At 32.7% G+C, this 21,017-nt stretch overlaps 3 protein-coding genes across 5 annotated transcripts; 1 reads left to right on the plus strand and 2 right to left on the minus strand.

The window, feature by feature from the left end:
* Positions 1 to 1,815: 1,815 nt before the first annotated feature.
* LOC136417748 (uncharacterized) lies at positions 1,816 to 20,983 on the minus strand. The gene is made up of 4 exons (XM_066403547.1): positions 20,893 to 20,983; positions 20,612 to 20,779; positions 19,827 to 20,030; positions 1,816 to 1,862 (listed from the first exon to the last, which is right to left on the minus strand). The coding sequence occupies exons 1-4, from the start codon at positions 20,975 to 20,977 to the stop codon at positions 1,816 to 1,818; spliced, it is 504 nt and encodes a 167-aa protein (XP_066259644.1). The 5' UTR covers positions 20,978 to 20,983.
* Positions 15,598 to 17,374, minus strand: LOC136417883 (uncharacterized). Its single transcript, XM_066403747.1, has 4 exons — positions 17,115 to 17,374; positions 16,950 to 17,055; positions 16,142 to 16,299; positions 15,598 to 16,031 (listed from the first exon to the last, which is right to left on the minus strand). Exons 1-4 carry the CDS (start codon positions 17,164 to 17,166, stop codon positions 15,745 to 15,747), a joined length of 603 nt encoding a protein of 200 aa, XP_066259844.1. The 5' UTR covers positions 17,167 to 17,374; the 3' UTR covers positions 15,598 to 15,744.
* LOC136417887 (uncharacterized) lies at positions 17,386 to 19,678 on the plus strand. Of its 3 annotated transcripts, none has more exons than XM_066403752.1 (4): positions 17,386 to 17,707; positions 17,887 to 18,059; positions 18,109 to 18,231; positions 19,447 to 19,678. In XM_066403752.1, exons 2-4 carry the CDS (start codon positions 18,008 to 18,010, stop codon positions 19,665 to 19,667), a joined length of 396 nt encoding a protein of 131 aa, XP_066259849.1. In that variant the 5' UTR covers positions 17,386 to 17,707; positions 17,887 to 18,007; the 3' UTR covers positions 19,668 to 19,678. The 3 variants fall into 3 exon arrangements, with proteins under 3 accessions (XP_066259849.1, XP_066259850.1, XP_066259851.1); XM_066403753.1 differs by having other exon boundaries at positions 17,386 to 17,679; XM_066403754.1 differs by having other exon boundaries at positions 17,386 to 17,626.
* Positions 20,984 to 21,017: the final 34 nt, after the last annotated feature.

Consider the following 21,017-nt stretch of genomic DNA (forward strand, 5'->3'; position numbering starts at 1 on the left):
CCGCACTGAGGAATTAGTCTAAGGATTTAGATTTCTGCATATTTTTCTGATATTCGTAATTTCTTATCACCTTTTTTGGTGTCTACGAATTCGAAATATTCGAATTTGTCAAGGTCGCATTTCTGGTTAGCTCTCTGATTATTCTGCTGAGCGACAGAGATAGAATACACCACCCTTGTGTGATTGTAAGAGAAAATTAAGGGTTATCTGCATAAAGCATACGATTAATTCTGAGACCTTAGATCGGATTGTTGAAGTCTCAATCAATAAAAAAGAATCTCAAGATATGATTCATGCATAATTGCGTAACTTCACATTTAAGTTTAGCTGTGCGTCAATTTCTGGGGAACAACTACCCTAACCATTGGATAGGAAGAGCAGAACCGCATGCATGACCTCCCTGATCACCAGATACGAATTTTATGAATTATCTTTTCTGGGGTCTAATGTCCTTAAATTTTGTTATTTTGATAGCTTAGTTCATTGATAGCTACTATTTTCAGCGTTAAAGTTCAAACTTCAAATCCGTTTTTTCCCAGAACGAATGCTTTTAGCGAGGAATACTAAGAGCAGTTTTTATCAATAAGAACACAGTACAGCATCGATTGTTAGAAATACCGACATACCATAATTTCGAGTTTGGTAAATGATTGCAGAAAAATCAAGAATGTACCACGCAAAGCAAACTTTGTTGGTCAACACTCAAAGTTTCGATAATTTGTAGAAATGCCAAGAAACCAAATATAGAGGGTGATTCGCAACGCAACCGACACAGAACAGGTGTGTGTAGAGGGCCTCAAAACATGTCGACTTTTTATATGAAGTTTTTTTCTGAGGTCTGCGGTTGCTGAGATATCGACTTCAAAAGATGAATAAAAAAAATTGAAAAAATTCTGTATTTCAGGAAAGGCTTAACCTAGAATAATCATATTTGGGAAATATTTTTGTTTTATTGACGTCTTTATTTGTTAAAAATTTGAAGTGGCTGAAAGCTCAATAAGGGGTGGTTTAGGGGTTGGTCACCCTTAAAATTATATGAATCTTTTTAACCCTAACCAAATTATCAATTAAGGTTTATCAATATGATAGTAAATTTAATTTCATATCTTTTTGTACTCTTGCACATTTTTCGAGAAGTCATTCGTTATTGAGAAAAAAATGTTTTGTGATTTGGTGTCAAAACTAATCAAATCGAGCACAACGAAATTATATTCCTCAAAAACTAAAAGGCTGTACTCCAACTGCTCTTCACTTGTTTCTTTGCTAGGATACAGCTGTTGTTAAGTCTGACATTCAAATTTGTGCAAATTGCAAGTTTTTCGCGGATCTTCTTTTTGTTTGTAGCACTTTTGTAGTCAAAATGGTCGGAAAATTTACATTTCATGAACAAGTTGATATGCTATTAGTATTGGGGTACTGCCAGGGTAATTGCCGAAGAAGTGTAGAAGAATATCGCAGAAGATTTCCTAATCGTATTATCCCGCATCGTGAAACGTTTCTTAATGTTGAACGGAAAAAAAAAAAAAAAACTTGCAATTTGCACAAATTTGAATGTCAGACTTAACAACAGCTGTATCCTAGCAAAGAAACAAGTGAAGAGCAGTTGGAGTACAGCCTTTTAGTTTTTGAGGAATATAATTTCGTTGTGCTCGATTTGATTAGTTTTGACACCAAATCACAAAACATTTTTTTCTCAATAACGAATGACTTCTCGAAAAATGTGCAAGAGTACAAAAAGATATGAAATTAAATTTACTATCATATTGATAAACCTTAATTGATAATTTGGTTAGGGTTAATAAGATTCACATAATTTTAAGGGTGACCAACCCCTAAACCACCCCTTATTGAGCTTTCAGCCACTTCAAATTTTTAACAAATAAAGACGTCAATAAAACAAAAATATTTCCCAAATATGATTATTCTAGGTTAAGCCTTTCCTGAAATACAGAATTTTTTCAATTTTTTTTATTCATCTTCTGAAGTCGATATCTCTGCAACCGCAGACCTCAGAAAAAAACTTCATATAAAAAGTCGACATGTTTTGAGGTCCTCTACACGCACCTGTTCTGTGTCGGTTGCGTTGCGAATCACCCTGTATACCATTAGTTTTTAATTAAAACACCCTGTAGGGTGTTTAATTTAAATGTGCCTACTATAATTACCTCCGAAACAGTGAAAATTACAACACTTTTCGTATGCTGTAAACGACGTTGCCAAATTGTTTTTGATATTAGATAATTGTGCAACCTCGCGACAGTTTAACTGATTTTATATCTCTTACGGTTTCCGATATTTCAATAGTGACCCCCGAATTTAAATACTCTCTAGGTACTTTGAAACACCATCATGATGTGAATTTTGAGGAATAGACCCTCTTTGGAGATGTTTAACAATTTCCATTCGAACATAATTGCAAATTCAGGCTGGATTTTTTCACCACTCATGAAACTGCAGTCTTCAAGTGGAGAAAGAAGATATTTATTGAGCCGTGGAATGCTCTACTTTCCAAATCATCAACTCCCAATACCTACGAGGGATTTCTGAGATGTAAAATGTTTCCTTTATCTGAAAACATTGACCATATTATTTATTAAATAATCACAACTCTAAATAGCACATTTTTTAATGGATCTCAATATAAATATCTGCTCTGGGCAACGTAGCATCTAAACCAAGTAAGGACAACAACGATGGCTTCTTGGAAGCGAAACCAATGAAACGTGAGTGTAACAGATAGAAGGTTATTCGACATCATTCACGTATCACTTGCTAATACGACTTTTTATAACGATTTGTTTGTTTTGAAGATAAACTTATTAAACAATTACGTCCGTTGAATATGTAACTTGCGACATTTAGAACTAATATAAGTCCTATACGTTACCAACGAAGATTATTTTTCATAGAAGTAACGAAATCGAAGTAGGCCATTGGCCAATTTGCCCACTTTCATGGAGAACATCTTGGCAAATTTACCAGGATTTTGATTTATATGTTTCTTAGTGTCGCTTTCAGGAATATATTCTGACTGACATAATCCGAGTATCTACATAGAATATACATACATATGTACTTTTGAGAGATATTGAGATTTAGGACTTTAGTTGTCCGTCTCTTACGAAACGCTCGATAAGGGTAAAAGATGGATAAAGGAGAAAAATTCCTATAAATTGTAAAAATTGCAATAAATTCTCTTACATTGGTGTTTTAGTAATTATTTTTAACATATTAGATATTGTCTTTCCTCAAAGCGGCAATAGCCACAGAAGTCAAAAAGTTGAAAGATCAATAGTTATTTCCATGACCCGGGAGGAAAGTGCTACTTTTACTCACGCTCTAGTCCTCGCGTCCCCTTTCACTATTTATCTCGCAGATATCCTTTGTCTAATATTTCTCTCACTTGGGCGGTCAAAACGTCACTTCTTCGCGAAAAGATTCGTTATACCAGTGTATGTACATATCCTATTCTACAACAAATAAATCCATACGGTATTTAATTGATTTTCTTAACAGGAAGCAAATAAATCAGAAGTTATGAAAATAAATTCAATTAATCACATACTTTCCCATACATTAAATCAAATAATTAATTTATCACGATCTGTAGATTAAACAACTTAGGATCACCTGTACCCATAGATACCAAATTAAGTTTTCGTTTCACCGCTTCTCATGAGAAATACAAAATTCTGCTGACGATATACTTTCTGCTCAATCATAAAAACCGAGACCCAGTATTTGTTCACTGTTTTAAAACATTTTTATTTCCTAGGTGTACAACGAAATAACTTTAGTCATTTTTGTTTGTAATGAAATTCAAATTTAGTTTAAGTTGAAATATCGAATATCGAAAAAGAACAGGTCTAATATGAAAACTACGCACGTGAAGTACTGTACAGACTAAAAATACTTTAAAAAATATAACCAGCAAAACGAAAATACTTTAAAACAAATATAATCCGACCTTTTAATAAACTTTAGTATACTAGACTACCTATAACGCTATCTGAAGTATATACAAACGTATGTATATATACATATACTAGCATACTTTGTGCTTTCTGCTTGTTTGGATATTATAAAATTTATTGAAATAAATCCAATAAATTACACTTTGCCAGGTGTAAAAGTCGCGAAAATCTTTCAAACTCTTACAAAAAAAACCTTCCGGGAGACTTCCTGAAAAATTAAAAATTTTCGAAGACTTGAAAAACTACTCACGAGATTTGTTCTTACATCAAGTTTAATGAAAGTTTTCTTCCACTTGAAGGATATGCGTTTTGAATAATGAAAAGTAATTTAATAATTTAATCTGACTTCTGTTGCAATACAAACGGAGAATACTTTATTTTTAATTTTTGATATTTTGGAAAACTGAATTTTATTACGGCTCTCGTTTGAAACATACCTGGTATAACCAGAAATACATCGAAAGTGTAAGAAAAAAATAGTGAAAAAACAAGCATCGGCGATTTTTTCTAGATTTAGTAATTTGTGAGAAATCCATTATTCCTTACTTTAAATCTGCACTGCATATATATTGTGATTTTTGAAGTTTTTTTTAACTTTTTTCAGATTATCAAAGTATTACTGAATAAAGTAAATCAAGTTTCAGTATGTGATTATGTATAACTTTTTTGAACTCATTGTATTCGTATTTAAATTTTCCAAATCATTTTTTTACTCTGTAAATCGAACTACATACATATTTACATTTAAGTGGCGAGCAGCGTAATTTTGCCACTGGGGCCAATCAAATCCAGTTCACCTATATTTCCAATAAGATGGTTATAGGAACCAACGTTTGAGATAAGTATTCAACAGTTAGGTAGACTTGTCTAGTGACCAGCAAAATCCCGCGATCAAGTTCTTCTAGACTTATCTAAATTAGCTCATATAGACGTTTCGAGCTATTTATTAAGAGATTTTCGGGTCGTTGACACAAAACTACTCAAATTCCGTCAAATTAACATATTAACAGTACTACCTACAATTTAAGAAAACTTAATTAGGAACTGAGTGAAATTCTTTCAACCGTTTTAACCAACTGTATTATTGTTATTTCAATGCAGTAAACAAATACCTACTGTAAACACCTCAATTAATAATACAATTATTTATTGTTAAGTACCACTTCCCGTAGATTTAAGATACCACACCATCATAATAGGATATTATTTAGGTATGAGTGGTATTTTCCAGTGACCACGCAGAAGATACGTGTCCTCTACCTCCCTATTTGAAAAATTCAAAGTTTTAAGAGAATCATAACACCAACGGTGCTATTTAGGTAAGCTCTAAGCATTTGATTTATTTTTCTGATTGTTCGACTATTGCAGCCGACACCATTTTCTAATTTAGTATTATGCTTCTGAATATTTATATTATATATTTTAAATTAATATGGTTACAAAAATTTTATATATTTTCTAATTCTTAATTAAAAAAAAACTGAAAAACCACTGGTGACAACTCCATCTTCACAAGTGGGTAGACATGTAGTACCTAGTTATACGAGTAGATGTATCGTACTGCAGGATCCTGCTCCTGCTCGGACAACAGATTTGAATATGAAAATTAACAAAAGCTCAAAGCTCATTCACTTTTCAGTCATGGTGTTTACAACTTAGCGTGCAGTAAGGTCGGTACGACCTATTTTTGGGGTTTTGTTGCACAAAAGTGGGCCAGAATGCGTCTGTTTACTGATCGAAAGTTGAAAGTGAAAGCATTTGTTTCGGGTATTGGGTGTAAATTTTGAGTTTTTATGTTATAGGAATCTGTAGCTGGGGCAAGTATTCATTCACGTAAGATTCTAATTCTAGAATTTATTTTACAGTGTGTTTTACTACTATATTTTTATATATGTTTTCTAAGATGGTCTTTAATACTTTTCATCTGCTATGAAATTTTATATTTTTGTTCAGATAATAATTATCCCAATCATTATTAAAAGAACTATATGCAAAATTTGTATCAAATGAAATGTTTTTTTTTAATTAGTTTAAGTAAATGTGCTTGAGAGTTTAATTTAAATTCACTAAAAATATATAAAAAATATTTATATTCATGATATAGAAAGAAATTGCACTACAGAATGACACAGAAAAAGTAAAGATTTTGTGAAGAAAGGGATACGGACTCATTAAATTTCTCAGAATATTATTTTAAGTCCAAATACTGAAAAAATATAAGATTTTAAATTTCATATTTCTTTAACACGTTAACCGCCACGAAGCCCAAACCATGGGTTTCACTTTTTGTGTCAAATCGGTTCCGAATCCCAAACGTTGGGTTTCATTTTCAAAGTGTGTTTTTACTAATTTTTGGCATTTTTATAATAAAAGTCAAATATATATGACAGTAATGTAATCAAAAAATCATTTTAAAACAAAGTTTCGTTTTGGGCCCCATCGACTAAAAATTCGAATGTACGGTGGGCGGTTAACGTGTTAATGACTGTCTCAAAAAGTATTTGTTACTGAAAGGTAAACACAATGACACTAAAGACAGATTTTTATAAGAAATATTCTATATTGCAAAATTCAAATTGTTCCCTACTAGTCGCTAAAGCAATGTCTATAGAATTCTATTCTATTCTACTATATTTTATTCCGTTCTATTCTAGTCTAGGTTACTTTAAACTAATGTACTCTATTCTAGTTTATTCTATTCATCTATACCATTTTTCCGTCCACTGTGTTAGGAAAAACAAATGAATACCACATTTCTGCTTGAAATTTAAGTCGCTTCACTTACCCTAAGTAAACTTGCATTTCTTCTATGTTAAAAATTGATCCTTAAGAAGTGACATATACCACTAGCACAACAAGCTTAGGCATGATGACTGGTCAATTTCAAGCATTGTAATCAATTAATTTGGTTAGTAGTTAAGAAAATTAAACAAGAAATTTAAATTGATTTGGATATATGAGTCAAAATCATCACTGATGTTAACTACTGAGTCCAAACAGATTTGCTGACAAATTTTCATTTTGTAATTTTATTGCTTACTTCATATTTATTATACCTACATCTGCTTGAACATTAAAAATTGCAAACTTGCATCAGTTTATGGAGTGAGCTTGCGAGCGAGTGGCTATTATATGTAGATGAACCAAATAAAATCTCATGATGTATTCATTACATATAACGTTTTATATCAAATTTTATGTTAATAGACTAATAACTTAATGACCTTTAAGTCGAAATTAAAATGCCTCCGAAATACTTTAATCAGCTGTTATGCTGAGTTTATACATTATATTATACCCTGTATAAACATCAGTGAAGTTGCTAGTGAAGAATTAGTCATTGGCTGTTTTATATGTATAAAACACACGTATGTTACATGAGTTTAGTCAGAGTTTTTTAAGATCTCTCATATTTTTTGTAATATCAGGAGTTTAAAGAGCTGCAAATATAGTTTTTTCTTAATTTGGGTTAAAAGAAAAGGGTGAAAATTAGATTTAATTCCCACGCATTAAGGTTGAAGGGTAACTGATTTTAAACAGTTCAACATATAATTATTGAAAGAGGGAGTTATAATTATTATTGGCCTGTATTGAGCTATTTGGACATACCTTGACAGCATTGTAGATACCTATTTCTAATCTACCTTCCCAATTTTTCTGATAACGAAAATACCCGTATTTATCAAAGCTTATAACTAGTTACAGTAATAATTTATTAGTTACCAATAACACTATTAATTGTTTAACAAATCTTTGAAATAAGGTGATTATACATAGAAACTGGGCTTAGGAAAGTCAAATTTTTCATTTAGTTAAATAGCTAAAATTCTTGAAACACCAGAAGTTTGATATTGCAATTTTCAAAGTTTTTATATTGTCACAAACTGAGGTACAAAGAGTCTTGTGAGTTAAATTCAGAAATGCTCTTGAGTACGATTTGAGTCTATATTTATTACTTTTCCTTACTTTAAATACATGTAAAAACACAGTTGACACTAAATTATTTATTTTTATCTACCTCAAAATGAAAAATAATGGAATGACGTAAAAAATTTCTATGTGAAAGTGTTGCTGACCTATTCCAAGCTGTCTACAGATTTGCCAAATAAAAAATTGGCGAACTTTTTACATTTAGATTCCAGATATTTTGTCCTAGTAAATCCAAATTAATGAACACACATTTTATAAAATACCGCAGGATTCCATATATGTATACTCGTGAATCACCGTCATGTAAAATATATTATTTACACCTTATCAGACATTTACAGTTAGCACTTTAAAACAAAGATACCTGAGTATCATTGAAAAATAAAACGCGTTTATGAGCCAAAACGTGTTTAGATAAACATTAGTTCTGTTTTGGCCAATTGGCCTGTATATTTACTGCAGATTTGGCTCGGGATATCAAAATGGTCGTGAATATTTTTTATTTTGTATTAGTGTTTCTCAGAAGTTCCCATTCTCATTTTATTGATAATTTCTTTCCAGAAATAATACACGAATTTTAAAGTTGAACATGGTTAACGGATTCATCAAAGATGTCTTGGTTCCACTCCTGGGAGTAATAATTTTTAGTGTATCCTCAGGTAAAGTTTGTTTTTTTATTATGAGATAGCTACAGCAAAATAATGTTCGTTTTTAAGTAAGTAATAAAACGTTTCATTAGAACACGAACTGCTTGAATTTTTGTTTTCAATGTTGAAACAAATTAATTGTTCAATTGTGTTCATTTCATGCAACACTTATCTTTATCACTTTTCTAGGCGAGGCATTCAATTTCTATTATATTACTGAGAGCAAACGTGGACATAGTTACGAGGATGATGACGCAAACGGGGCCAATCACAATAGACTTTCACTTTCTGCCATTATTTTACTTGTAAGTTTCTATAATAGTTTTAACTCACGGATCAACTTCTGAGAATGTATGTTTCACAGTGTCTCTTCTACCTGATCAGAATCTTCGATAGAATATCTTAGCTCCATTTTGGGCCTAAATTACTGGAGCGAGAGTATCAAGATATGTGTATAATATTACCATTAATTAAGTTTTAGTTGCCTGCTCTAGATCTCATGCTATTTATGTATGTCTATGATTTACATAAGCGCAGCTGATAAGGAAAATCTAGGTAATAATAGGTAAATCAGATGATTGTGGTGAATATATTATATATTGGATCGTAGTATTTATTGGATTATTTTGTAAGTAAATCAGCAAAGTACATGCACATTTTCAACAGAATACACATTATATTTCGTCGCAATATTAACTATCAGTGGGTATTTAACAATGGATTTTTCAATTGGAAGGTGTTTTCAATACGTCTTCATCTTCAGACTGTCAGGAATAGCGGTTGAAGATGACCCACTATACTGGAAAAACTAAATTAATAAATGCACCGTAACGGATATGTTATTTAACTCAAAGTCTTGGTTCATTCTGTTGATCTCGTAGCAAATGATATTGGATTCACCGCAACCAACATACAGGACATTTCAAATTCGACCCTCATCAATGGGATCTCGGAAACTAAAGGAGATACGGATAAGTTTAAATGGGGGTAAATTGCGTAAATTAGGGATTGGCCAAATGCCGTTTTCAAAATTTGAATTTTCCGAGTATTTCCGAAGATATCCGGAAAATCTAAAAATTAGAGATATTGTATTTATTTTTTTAAGCGTTATTTGACAATGAAACCCAAAACCACAAGCACATTTTCATTACTACTTTTTCTTAACTATAGGAACACGTTTTGAGATTTTTCTAGCCGACGATTTGTCTTTTGGCTACTATTATCAATTTTATTTTTTTATAGGTGCCAAATTGGATATTTCGACAAAAAAATAGTCGCATGGCAAACCAGAAAACGTCATCGTGTAGCTGAGGAAAAGGCGTAATGAAAATGTGTTTGTGATTTTAGACTTCCTTGTCAAATAACGGTAAAAAAATAAAAACGAAATATCGAATTTTTAGTTTTTCCGGAAATCTTCGGAAGTGCTCGGAAAATTCAAATTTTGAAAACGGCATTCGGTTAAACGCTAAATTACGCAATTTTACCCCCATTTAAATATAGTCGCATCTTCTCTAGTTTCTGCGACCCCAATGGTGAGGGTCAAATTTGAAATGCCCTATATAATTAACACAGTTAAGAATTTTACAATTTTGCTTTGAGAAAAGTTACTAATACAAATTGTAAATCCACCGTAAACCTGTCACGCCTTTTCTGTGGCATCGATGGCGATTTTTATCTATTACCAAATCATAGATAAACTTCTATAATGAGTTTCACATATCACAAAATACTTTCTGCCTGTAAACCAAAAACTGTGAGATTTATTCCCAACTTAGAAAATAAAAAAATTGTTTTGACACCCTGTAAAATGAAAATAGCAATTTTTGTTGGGGTATAGGGTGACTCAAAATTAACGCTATAACGGTTAGGCACTAAATTTGCGTAAAGGGCGTTTTTCCACAGAACACCCTGTATAATAGCAAATACGCTGAAAAATAATTAAACCTTAAACGATGTATTGTGTTCCTAAAACTAAACCCTCATATTTAACTAATAAATATAGTTTTGTGAATTGTTTATAGCCTTGGATTATTTTGGCATTTTTGCTGAAGGTGGTTCTAGAATGGTTGAAAACAACTCGTTCGAAAACGAATTCGTTTTGGGCGGTTACGTCGCATCTAAGATCTCGGGGCCACGCTAAAAATGATGATCGAGCTGCAAATTCCGAATTTAGCGTCAAAAGTATAGTGGCTCGAATCCAGGCCAGTGGCGCAGCAAAGAAATTACATTTTATGACGCTGCTATAGAACAAATATGTTATCCAATATTGTTATGCAACAATTTGCTTTTTTTCTTTTATTCTATTAGGGAATAAGGCTTTAGACACAAGTAGAGGTGAAACTGCACACTATTTTCAGTTACAACTAACTGAGAATAATGGAACTGCACACTATTCTCAGTTACAACTAACTGAGAATAGTGGAACTGCACACTATTCTCAGTTACAACTAACTGAGAATAGTGGAACTGCACACTATTCTCAGTTACAACTAACTGAGAATAATATTCACCCTTATAAGTCGGAAGTGACGCTGTCTACCATCTAGCAGAAAGAGTCATTTTAAATGAATTTATCGTACCCAAAAACCCCTACGAGCAATTCCAAGTCTGTAAATAAAATTCTATAATTAAATGGCGATTTAGAGATCTATCTTGTAGGACGTATTTATTTGATGTCTTTATCGATTTGTAACTATATTCACTTTATCGGGTCTGAACTAAACAAATACATCCGGCGCTCAGCTCTCCAGCAGAAAACCAGGATGGCGGTATGACCTCCAAAGTTCCATTATATCACCCCTTTTGGAGCCAGTCTGTCGGCATCCCCTTTAAACAGGGGGAGATCCGACGCGTTCTCCGCATTCGAATGAGCGAACTGGACGTCAGGATTTTATCAAAACACAAACGTTTTCAGGATTTGAAGATTTTTTGCCATATAGTTTTGTGAGACATAGAAAAATTTCAAAACTTTTTAGGATAGGTTGCACAGGATGTGTCAAATTCGAGGCGCCCCATTATGATCTCGGATGCCGTAGGAAATACGATCTCGTTTAAATGGACGCAAAAATGCGTATTTGGGTAGTTTTTAAAATCAAGGAAGTTTCGGAAATATCCGAAAAAAAACTGGGATTTATGGCGTTCGTAGTCATTTCTTTTGTAGTAATAATTTTACTCTACAATGAATTATTTGAGCTGAAGGGTCATAATTTCAAAACGTAATGCATATGACATATATTAGACTGTCAAATCTAGGCCCAAAACCAAACAATTCTTGTAGTTTAAAATCTAAGTTCTTATTAGAAAAAAAAAAGCAAATTAATATGGACCTTGAAGAAATGGAGTGTAGGATTTGAAAAATAGTATAATTACATTAAGACTTCCTCCAAAAAGCTCTAAAAACTCAAATATGTAGTTACCCGCCCCTCGTAGATGAAATCGTAAGATTCTCCTGTGGTTCACGACATTACAATGGAGTGAAAAAAGATACTAAGGCAAGCAGAGAAAATTAGATTCACAAATACACCGAGTATTTCATAAGTGCGGTCCGTAACGTCAGCACATAATTTCTTACGGTATTTAAAGGTAAAAAGTGTCTATAAACATGTAGTCGTAAACGCTTAGCCTCCCAGATTCAGAGTGTTGAAATTAAAAAAAATATGTACATATATTATTATTTGAAATAAATTTGAAACAGTTAATGCTGTGTTCTTAAAATTTTGTAGTTATTATATGTGGGTAAAGAGCTGCATTTTTAGTATAAAGTCAATTTTTATCTGCTGCCAGTGGCGTAGTTAGTCGTAAGTCAGTCGTCGTTTTCGTCATATAATTTAGAACACCAATAGATTTTTTAACATTTCTACTATTTTCGGATTCTTCTAATATTTTACAACAAAAAACGTTTATTGATTTTTTTGCCTAATACTAACCTATTCTTAGAAAAATGGCAGGCAACTACAAACAACCATCATAAACAAACTCAGTTTCGACACAAAATCAAAACATGTAATTTTTCTAACAATAGGTTAATATTAAGCATAAAAATCGAGAAACCTTTTTTGTTGTAAAATGTTAAGAGAATCCGAAAGTAATTAAAATGTTAAAATATTCATTGGCTTTTTACATTTTATGACGAAACCGTCGACTGACTCACGCCCAACTACGTCACTGGCGTCAGATAAAAATTGACCTAATATTAAAAATACAGCTCCTTGCCAACGTACAATAACCGCAAAATTTTAAGAACCTAGCATTGACTGAGTTTTAAATTTAGTTCAGATAATAATATATTTTTTTTAATTTTTAACACCCTGTATCTCGGAATTTAAGCGTTTACGGCCACGTGTTTATAGGATTTTTTTTCTTTAAATACCATAAGAAATTGTGTTCTGAAGTTACGGATCGTACTTAGGAAACACCCTGTATTACTAATTAAATTAGCACTTTACAACATGCATAAAACATTCATAGGTACAATTGTCATCGATTTTTTCCCCAGATATATTTAAAGCACTTTATTAACCTAGCCCTTAAATTGAGGGCTAAACCTCTCGTGGATGAAACTGAATAGTTCATGCTTCCTAGTTGGGTGCGGTAATTCCAAGGTCTAAGTGTTATAAAAATAAATAGTTTCCATTTGCATTACACCCAGGTCTAGGGCGTTCCAGTTTCTAAACAATTTTATTGGTTCAACCTACTTATCAATTAATAAAAAGTTAGCAGGAAATGCTCAGATATCAGTATACGCTCGTAAATGGTTTTAAGTTGCAATGTTCTTCATTTCAGTCAGCTCTATTTATAAAAAATTAGTAATATTTGGCAAATATTTACATATTAGCATATATTCAAATAGGAATTTCGCACCGATCTACAATCCGATTAACATGGGGAAGTCGTGTTCTCATGTACCCATAGATATCCAACGTAAAGAGCTAAAAATCACGAGATGCAAAAACTTTGGCGGACCTCAAAACTGGCCGCATATTATAAACCAATTAAAATATAGTTCGGTAGTTCACTCCAGCACATGTAGCTGTCAGTAATGTACTATTCAGAACAGAAGAGAAATAACCTATCAAGAAAATTTTTCTATGAGGTTTCGGTATAGATAAATCATCTGAAGTTTAGCTAATCATAAACACACTCATTACGAACTTATGTGACAAAAATAACCACTGCCCATCTTTGCTAATTGATTAAAGTTATTCTAAATCCTCTCAAATGGTATGGAGAGGAATTCACCTGTAGGTCTTACAATGGATCTCATATGTGCAACTACCATACCCACAATAGAACTGAAAATTAGAACTCAAGAAACTCTCGAAAGAGAACATAAATGAAGATTCTCCTGAAGACAAAAGTTCTAAAGGAGAGAGTTCAGAATATGATATTCCAGAAGACGAAGCTCCAGAAGACTGTGCAGAGGACGATGATTGTTAAAGAGATGGTTCTGAAGGCGGAGGTCCTAAAGGAAATTTTGAAGAAGATGAACATAAATGTGAATGTGAAGAAAAATGTCAAAAAGAATAAGAAGAAAATGATTGAAGTTCAGAGGAGGCTGATAACGACGAAGATGGAGGAACGATAATTGCCTGTATACAGAGAATTCAAATTCGACCCTCACCATTGAGATCTTAGAAATTAAAAAAGATACGAAGAAGTTTAAATAGGAGCAAAATTGTGTAATTTAATGCTGAACCAAATGTCGTTTTCAAAATTTGAGTTTTTCGAATGGTTTCCAAGATAACCGAAAAAACTAAAAATTGGAGGTTTCGTATTTATTTTTTTAAGCGTTATTTGACAAGGAAACCTCAAAACCATAAACACATTTTCATTGCCACTTTCTCGGCTACACGATGATGTTTTCAGATTTGCGATCCGACGTTTCGTCTTTCGGCTACCATCATCAATTTTATTTTTTCATTTAGGCATTACATTGGATTTTTCGATAGAAAAATAGTCGCATGGCAAACAAGAGAACCTCACCGTTTAGCTAAGGAAAAGGGGTAATGAAAATGTGTTTGTGGTTTTGGCTTCGTTGTCAAAAAATGTTAAAAAAATAAAAACGAAATCTTCAATTTTTAAAGTTTTTCAGATGCTTCCGGAAGTACTAGGAAAATTTAAATTTTGAAAACGGCATTTGGTTAATCGCTAATTTACGCAATTTTGACCCATTTAAACTTCTTCGTATCTCTTCTAGTTTCCGAGATCCCAATGGTGAGAGTCAAATTTAAAATGCTCTGTATATTTTTCATTTCTAATCGTCATAGTCATGTTGCAAAAAGTCGTTAGTTCGTTACATTCAGTTTTAATTGTATAAACTGTCGTGTGAAAGACCTCACACAAAGACCTAGAATAAAACAGGTAAGAAAACTTAACTATTTTGTCCTAATTAAGGCATTCTTCATATCACAATGGAATCAGGACCTCTTCATTTGATAAACACTCTTTTAAATCGTTTATTTCGTGGTATTATATTACTCTATGTTCAATCCACGCGATTCATTGAAATGCATGAATAATTCAACTCAATGAGTTATGCACATGATATTCGTGTAATGGCGCAAGTGATATATGTTCAAATATAATTAACATGAATATTGAATTATGCTGAGGCTATATGCACGGCTCAAAAATTCTGCATTATAAAGCCCTGCAAAAGGTAGGACTTTATAATGTTGTTGAATGTTCGATGAGGAATTCGTGATTATTTGTTGAATGTGCCAGTTGGGAGAAATTGTCCTTTACTCCATGCTTATCGTAGTGAAAGTTGCATAACAACATTTTTATTTACTTTTCTCCTAACTGCGAACACCTCTTATTAAAATAATATAGTTTTATCAAGGTACCATAAAATAAATTAACTACTTTTTCAACCCAATTTGCTCCATCGGCACAATATTATTTCTCTTCCCAACATTGGCTTAGAGCCATTGTAGTCTAGGAAATAAGCACCGATCAACAGGTCGTACATTAGGTACATCTCAGTTGTCCTCTATTTACTAAGATTCGTCGACAAAGGTGAAATTAAGCTGTTACTTCACGTTCAATAAAGATTTCGTAGATTTTATCATCAATAAATTACGACAAACTTAAAGGACAATGATAGAATAATTTAATCTCTTACCCTAATACAATAGTATAATAAAAATTTATCTATATTATTGCAAAATTTATATACCATCTGTCTCGTATTTTTACAAGCTAACTTCATAAGCTGACAGAATAAGACTGCAAGCCAAAATTACTGATGAAACCACTAGGGAAGAGGCGGCATCTGGTTCTGGTTCTGGTTCTGATTGATCATCAAAACTCAATGTGTAGTTGTTGCACAAATGACTATTGTTACAAGCTTCGCACGCAAATTTACCTTGGTACCAATTTAATGGATCTATGATTTCATTTATGAGTTCGCAAAGGGTTTGGTTGTTGCCCTCTGCAGTGGTTCTGGTGACGCATGTACGCAGTGTATGTGTAGCATGAGCTGGAATTATTATGATTTTATTTCCAGGTCATAAAGCCCTGCTAAGGAGTTATTTTGATATAAGCAAAAATTAGGCAAGTAGATCAAAACTAGAAATTATCCAGACTTACGTTCGTGTACAGTGGCGGTGAGACAATGTCCAGTAATAACATTGGTAAGACTGGTATTGTCCTTTACGTTTACGTCCTTTAAAGTCATCTCGTTGAGAGCCTTTTGTATGTTATTTAGGATGGGATTGTTTATTTGTAGATCTGATTTGAAGTCCGTCCTGTAAATAAAATTAAATGTTATTAGAAATATGTTTATTAAATAAATTATTCGAGGGCGTCGAGGATTTTTTTAAATGTAGAACCGTTTACTACAAATAAAAACCAAACAATTTACTAAAAAATCTTTAGAGATCTATGAGAGCTCCTTCAAAAAAATTTTCAAAAATCTCTGTTCTTGGAAACCCTAAAATATTCCAAAGTGTCTACAGAATATTTTAAATTCTCCAAGAAATTGCTAAAAATCTCTTCAAAACCCTTGAAAGTCTCCAAAAAACTCAAGACACCATTTGATAATTGGAAAAAAACCAACTTTATACTTATAAATGTTTATAAATCACTACGATTTCTAATAGTCCCAAAAATTCTCTGAATATTTCTTTAAAATCTTAGAAAACCCAAATCTATGGAGAATACGATAGTGCCATTCTCAAGAAGTCCCTGAAACTTCAGACAAAACAGTAAGTTTCCAAAATATTTAAAAAAAAACTTAAACTTCTATTCAGTATTTTGAATTTCAGTCTTTCTGCGAGTCTTAAAGAATCACCGTAATCTCGGAAAATTTCACGAATTTTTCATGAATTTCAATAATTTCAAACGATTAATTTTGTCAAATTTTTACGCGATTCTCAGAATTGCAAAAGCTACTTACTGTACGTCACATGTAGCTGTCCTTGTGTCGTTTATAAAGTCTTCATGAGTCCCGTTGTTGCAGTACCCACTGCCGTAACATCTGTGGCAGGTTAGTTGGGAATAAACTATTTAAAATAAACTACTGTGTATTAATAATTTATATTAATTTACTCTTAAAGCTCACCCAATACAGGAAAACATGCTGCCACTAACGCTATTCCCAAAAATGTTTTCATGGTGTTGATCTTTCTGTTTTTCAATTCTTAGTATAAAAACAAACTGTGGATAAGGGATTAAGGTACCATCTTTTTATAAACTAGGATTAAAAGAATTTTATAGACCAGGGCCCTTAATCCTAGAGTAATCTCTTAATATATTGCTTCCATGTATACTTTTATGATAATTGTAGATTCCCATTGTATTTCAATCACCGGTTATTTACAGTCGAACCCAGCCTCCGCTCATTTCTCCCAAGTGAAAATTTGTCTAATCATGGTGCTTTTCTCCCTTGGTCCTCACTATATTGAATTATAGATGGTCAATTTCCGGCACAAAACGTGTGATGTATCAATTATGCATGACTCTAAAAATACAAAACATCAAATTAAACCGTTGGAATAAATTTCCCTCTCACACGTCTAACCTATAATCCAAATTTCCAGGCTAAAAATATCGAGCCGAAGTGAAAATTAGTCGGTAAGATTTTCTTCTCCAAGGTATACGACGATCCAGTTTGTTGTTTCCAGACCGTGAGTGTTCTACTGTATAACGAGCAAGGTTAGATAGATATTTGCGTGAACACTTTTATTGTCCCACCGCACTCAGCATTTCACTAAATGATAAAAAAGTCAAGTGTGTTCAAGTCTGTTCGTTCTACTGGCAGCGCGATAAATTTCCAATGCAATATCAACAGTAAAGTTCGAAACCGGTAAACCTTCACACGGGGCCTGTTTTAGGTCAATTTGGAAAATGAACGAAAACATATCAAACATTAAAGTAACCCAAACATTTTTGAGTCAGAAATTTGTCGATGAGTATCCGGCAACATTCGGTTGCTGAAGCTTTTCTATGTGAGATATGAGGAAAATTTGGGCGGTTTTTTGGTTAACTGCATTCTTGGCTCAACACGGTAACAATTCCATTGTGTGCATGTTTGTGTTTCAGCACTAGTGTTTTAGGATGTGCCTTTCTGTGCTATCACTGTCACCAAACGACAAAAAAATGCATCAACGGCGATCTAGATGTCAAGAATCAGAAGAATTGCTCTGAAGAAGAACGGTGTGCCATGATGAAATATGAAAGTACGTATTACAATGCCACAAATATAATTTAAATTAAATCTAGTAAGTGATACATCATGCATGATGGCAGTAATAGGAATAGGAGATACCTAGAAGTTGGCAGTCAATCAAAATTATTTGCAGTTCAAATCAGATTCATGATTCAAACATCATAATAATTTACAACTTGCCTATAATGTGTTTCTAGATAGTTTGTTTATATGATTCCAGAAATGTACCGTTTAACATGTGCAGTCATTAGTCGAGGTTTGGTTGGTATTATGACCACTTTAGAATCGCCATATCTAAAAACATATGGATTGTTTATAATCAATGATCAATGTGTGTGCAAATAGTAGAATTGTTATTTTATATAGGCATAAATAAATTCAATGAATAGCAGATAGGTAGGAAGAATTTCGCTCAGTGATATGGTGTAGTGTGTCCAAAATGGAATAACTTTTTCGTATTTAATATAAGAACAAAATATTCAAGATACGAAATTATTTGCGACCATAAATCCTTTAAGTAGGAAAAGAGTAAATATTATGTATTATCTTTTAACTCTCATTTAACTTTTTAAAAATTTGTTTCCAAATATTTTTAAACCAATTTCAATCAAATAAATGATTCAGTCAGTTCTTGTTATTGAAATAGTAGCTTCTTTCAATCAGTTGTCACTTCTTCTTTCTTATGCTTAAAAATGAACTTTGCGAAATTTGTTCTGGGTGTAAAAACGAACTGTTTGATCCTTCGCATTCCTCTTTAATTGATCGTTTAGGCATCCCTGAGTTCTCCATAGGAGCATAGGCTGAGTTTTAGACTAAAAGTAGATTAAATAGGCAAAACTAAAGAAGTTTAGAATTTGTCAGTTTCAACTACACTTAGACTTTAACTCGTCATGCGACACTTGTGATCTCCTAAAACCCGGAGAAATGATTAACTCGTTGTATTTGTTAACTTTAACACGGTAAATTCTGGGGTATCTAGGATGGAAAGATTTTTCCCCATTTGGAATGAAATTTTTAAGGAAATGTTGATCCGTCCAATCACCAAAGTCCGTATATTCACCTTATTTGCTCTAATCGATGTCTAAAAATTAACGAAGAATATGAATGATAGTCAAGTAGTTTTCAAATTACTAAAGAAGTAAGAACCTGTGGTTTTTTTCTTTTTTTTTTCATCAACTTGATTCTGATCCATTTTATACTCTTCACTTTGTTTTTTTTGTTTTAGCTTCGATGCCAGGCAGCGTTAAAGTTTCAGCGACCATCCGAGACTGCGCCAAGTACACCGAAGACGAATTGATCCGACTAGTTTTCAAAGATATGAAATATCCCGCAAGGGTGATCACTTTCGAGGAGTGCGATAAACCCTTATGCAACTCTTCGAGCAATTTATTCATATGTATAATGCTGTGTTTTAGTACTTTTGTATTTTTATTATTTATTAGATAAAGATTTTTGTTTTTTTTTTCTATTGTAAATAAAACTTTTTTAATTAAATATTGTTTTACTTATCTGAGTATTCACAATTGAACAAATTCATATATGTTAATTTCTTAATGAACATCAAAAGCAATATTAAATAACAAGATATGGAAAGATTTTCACCACTATTTTCCTTATCCCCAGTTATTAGTTCTCCTGTCTCAGTAAATTTGTGAGTGTTGCAGCCATCTTCGTAGCACTCAGCACAAGACATTATGTCAATTCCAGAACTGGACACAAAGTTTTTGTAAAAATCGCAATAGTCTGTGTAATTTATATGCCGAAGAGCACAACCCCGATAGACACCGGTGTCTTCAGCCATTCCAGCATCTAAAAATTTTCAAGAAAAACTGTAGCTTGAGGTCTGGAGAAATCTTCAGCATTGATGACTAAAAATAATCACTTCTAGTCGTTTTATGTTCTAAACTGGAATTTTCCTTGAACTTTAAAAGCGATTAGATTTAAATGTGTACCAATGCTCACTGGTCTAGTCGCGCTTTTAACAATTTTTTTAAAATCGTTGCTGGGCGATTTATAAGACCCGAATGAAATTATCCAGGCTGGTTCGTGTGAATAATTCGAAAACAATTAGTTCTACATGTGTACCAGTCTTGATTAGTATAAACGAATGTCCATTGACAGAATTTTTCTATTTTTCACACTTTTTAGTCCATTAGACACTTTTATTAATATTTTTATTAACCTTTGTTCGGTGTATGAGATTATTTTAATGTATACACTGGTGGATAATCGAAGTCTAGGTAGCTTCACCAAGAGGATAATTTCCATAAAATAAACGAACTGAAAGTACAGCATTGACCTATTCCTTGGAAATTATCTTTCAGACAAAATTGCCAATGGTTTGATATATAGGTCCTAAGAGGGTATAAAACTGATTAGTATTGTGTTACCTGTCAAATTAATGAATGCCGAGAAACAAGTTACGTTAAGGTCCCATATTCCGTAATTGGTGCAGGTATATAAGGTGTCGTTGGACTCCAAATTGGCGCAGTCAACGCCTTCCAGGTAAGGCCAGCATTCATGACAAATTATGGTTATGACATTTTCTTGACCATTCGCTTTAAAGGGCATTTAAATCAGCAAACAACATTCGTTTTAATGTTTTTTAAGCGTGGGAATTTTTATTAAATTTGCTGAATCCTCTAATGTAAAAACAGATTGCGGTGCTTACCAAATATTGCCAATTGACTTGCGACTAATGCTACACAACCAATCACTAAATTGTTCATTTTTGGTGTAAGCTCACACCGGGTCATAATTATAATTTGGCCATTATTATTAACACAATTCGATTAA

Source organism: Euwallacea similis, chromosome 30 (genome assembly GCF_039881205.1).
Source record: "Euwallacea similis isolate ESF13 chromosome 30, ESF131.1, whole genome shotgun sequence".
In the NCBI taxonomy this organism is placed as follows: domain Eukaryota; kingdom Metazoa; phylum Arthropoda; class Insecta; order Coleoptera; family Curculionidae; genus Euwallacea; species Euwallacea similis.